At 61.7% G+C, this 1,409-nt stretch overlaps 1 protein-coding gene across 1 annotated transcript; it reads left to right on the top strand.

The window, feature by feature from the left end:
- Positions 1–86: 86 nt before the first annotated feature.
- Positions 87–962, top strand: LOC104394217 (ejaculatory bulb-specific protein 1-like). Its single transcript, XM_010003785.1, has 3 exons — positions 87–110; positions 583–706; positions 823–962. The coding sequence occupies exons 1-3, from the start codon at positions 87–89 to the stop codon at positions 960–962; spliced, it is 288 nt and encodes a 95-aa protein (XP_010002087.1).
- The last annotated feature ends 447 nt before the right edge of the window (positions 963–1,409 follow it).

The following is a 1,409-nucleotide window of genomic DNA, read 5'->3' as shown; positions in this document are numbered from 1 at the left end:
CCCCCGGACCCTCCCGCCCCCGGGGTTGAACCCCCCGTGTTCCTGCGCCCCGACACCCCGCGCAGGCCCGGGGTCACCGTGCGGGGATGGGCCCCGGGGATGGGCACGGGGTGCGGTAGAGGAGGGGGGGGACAGGGGTGTTTGTGCTCCACAGGGGTGTTTGTTCTCCACAGGGATCTTCTCCACAGGGATCTCCACAGGGATCTCCACAGGGACCTTCTCCCCAGGGATCTTCTCCACAAGGATCTTCTCCCCAGGGACCTTCTCCCCAGGGATCTCCCCAGGGATCTTCTCCACAGGGATCTTCTCCACAGGGATGTTCTCCACAAGGATCTTCTCCACAGATATCTTCTCCACTGGGATCTTCTCCCCAGGGATCTTCTCCCCAGGGATCTTTTCCCCAAAGATCTTCTCCCTAGGGATCTTCACAGGGATCTTCTCCCCAGGGATCTTTTCCCCAGGGATCTCCTTAGAGATGTTCTCCCCAGGGATCTTCTCCACAGGGATGTTTGTTCTCCACAGGGACCTTCTCCCCAGGGACCTTCTCCCCAGGGATCTTCTCCCCATGGATCCTCTCTCCAGGGATCCTCTCTCCAGGGATGTTCTCCCCAGGGATGTTCTCCACAGGGACCTTCTCCCCAGGGATCTTTTCCCCAGGGATCTTCTCCCCATGGATCCTCTCCCCAGGGATCTTCTCCCCATGGATGTTCTCCCCAGGGATCCTCTCCCCAGGGATCTTCTCCCCAGGGATCTTCTCCCCAGGGATCCTCTCCCCAGGGATCTTCTCCACAGGGATCTTCTCCCCATGGATGTTCTCCCCAGGGATCCTCTCCCCAGGGATCCTCTCCCCAGGGATCCTCTCCCCAGGGATGTTCTCCAGGCACTCGGGGTGTGACCCAGGGTGGCTTTTCCCCCTGGCTCAGGAAAGGGAAGGCTCCCCTGGGGTGTCCCTGGGGATATGAGGAGGAGGAGCAGGGGGGACAGGGCACAGAAACCCTGGCACTGAGTTGACAACACACACCCGTGGCTGGGTCAGTGCCTTTTATTGGTGGAGCTGGGCTGGCGGTCCCAAACTCAAACTGAAAGTGAATCCTGGGCGGGATGGGGTGAATTTCCTTCTTCCTTTGGGGGTGCAGGGGGGGCTGGGAGGGAGGGGCTGCAGCTCTGAGCAGGGCTGGTTTGCACAGGGCCTGGGGGTGCAAGGGGTGTTGTGGGTGTGCAAGGGGTGCTGTCTTCTTCCTTTGGGGGTGCAGGGGGGGCTGGGAGGGAGGGGCTGCAGCTCTGAGCAGGGCTGGTTTGCACAGGGCCTGGGGGTGCAAGGGGTGTTGTGGGTGTGCAAGGGGTGCTGTGGGTGGGCAGAGGGTGCTGCAAGTGTGCAGGGTGCTGTGAGTGTGCAAGGGGTGGTGTGG

Source organism: Chaetura pelagica, unplaced genomic scaffold (genome assembly GCF_000747805.2).
Source record: "Chaetura pelagica isolate M959 unplaced genomic scaffold, ChaPel_1.0 scaffold1318, whole genome shotgun sequence".
Classification (NCBI taxonomy): domain Eukaryota; kingdom Metazoa; phylum Chordata; class Aves; order Apodiformes; family Apodidae; genus Chaetura; species Chaetura pelagica.
This window is presented reverse-complemented; position numbering and strand designations above follow the sequence as displayed.

What these genes read in the sequence shown, in the direction of transcription:
- LOC104394217 (XM_010003785.1), top strand. Translation starts at nt 87, where the DNA reads ATGGGCCCCGGGGATGGGCACGGG. An exon ending in GCCCCGGGGATGGGCACGGG is followed by an intron (nt 111 to 582) that starts GTGCGGTAGAGG and finishes TCCTCTCTCCAG; the next exon opens with GGATCCTCTCTCCAGGGATG. An exon ending in GGGATCTTCTCCCCATGGAT is followed by an intron (nt 707 to 822) that starts GTTCTCCCCAGG and finishes TGTTCTCCCCAG; the next exon opens with GGATCCTCTCCCCAGGGATC.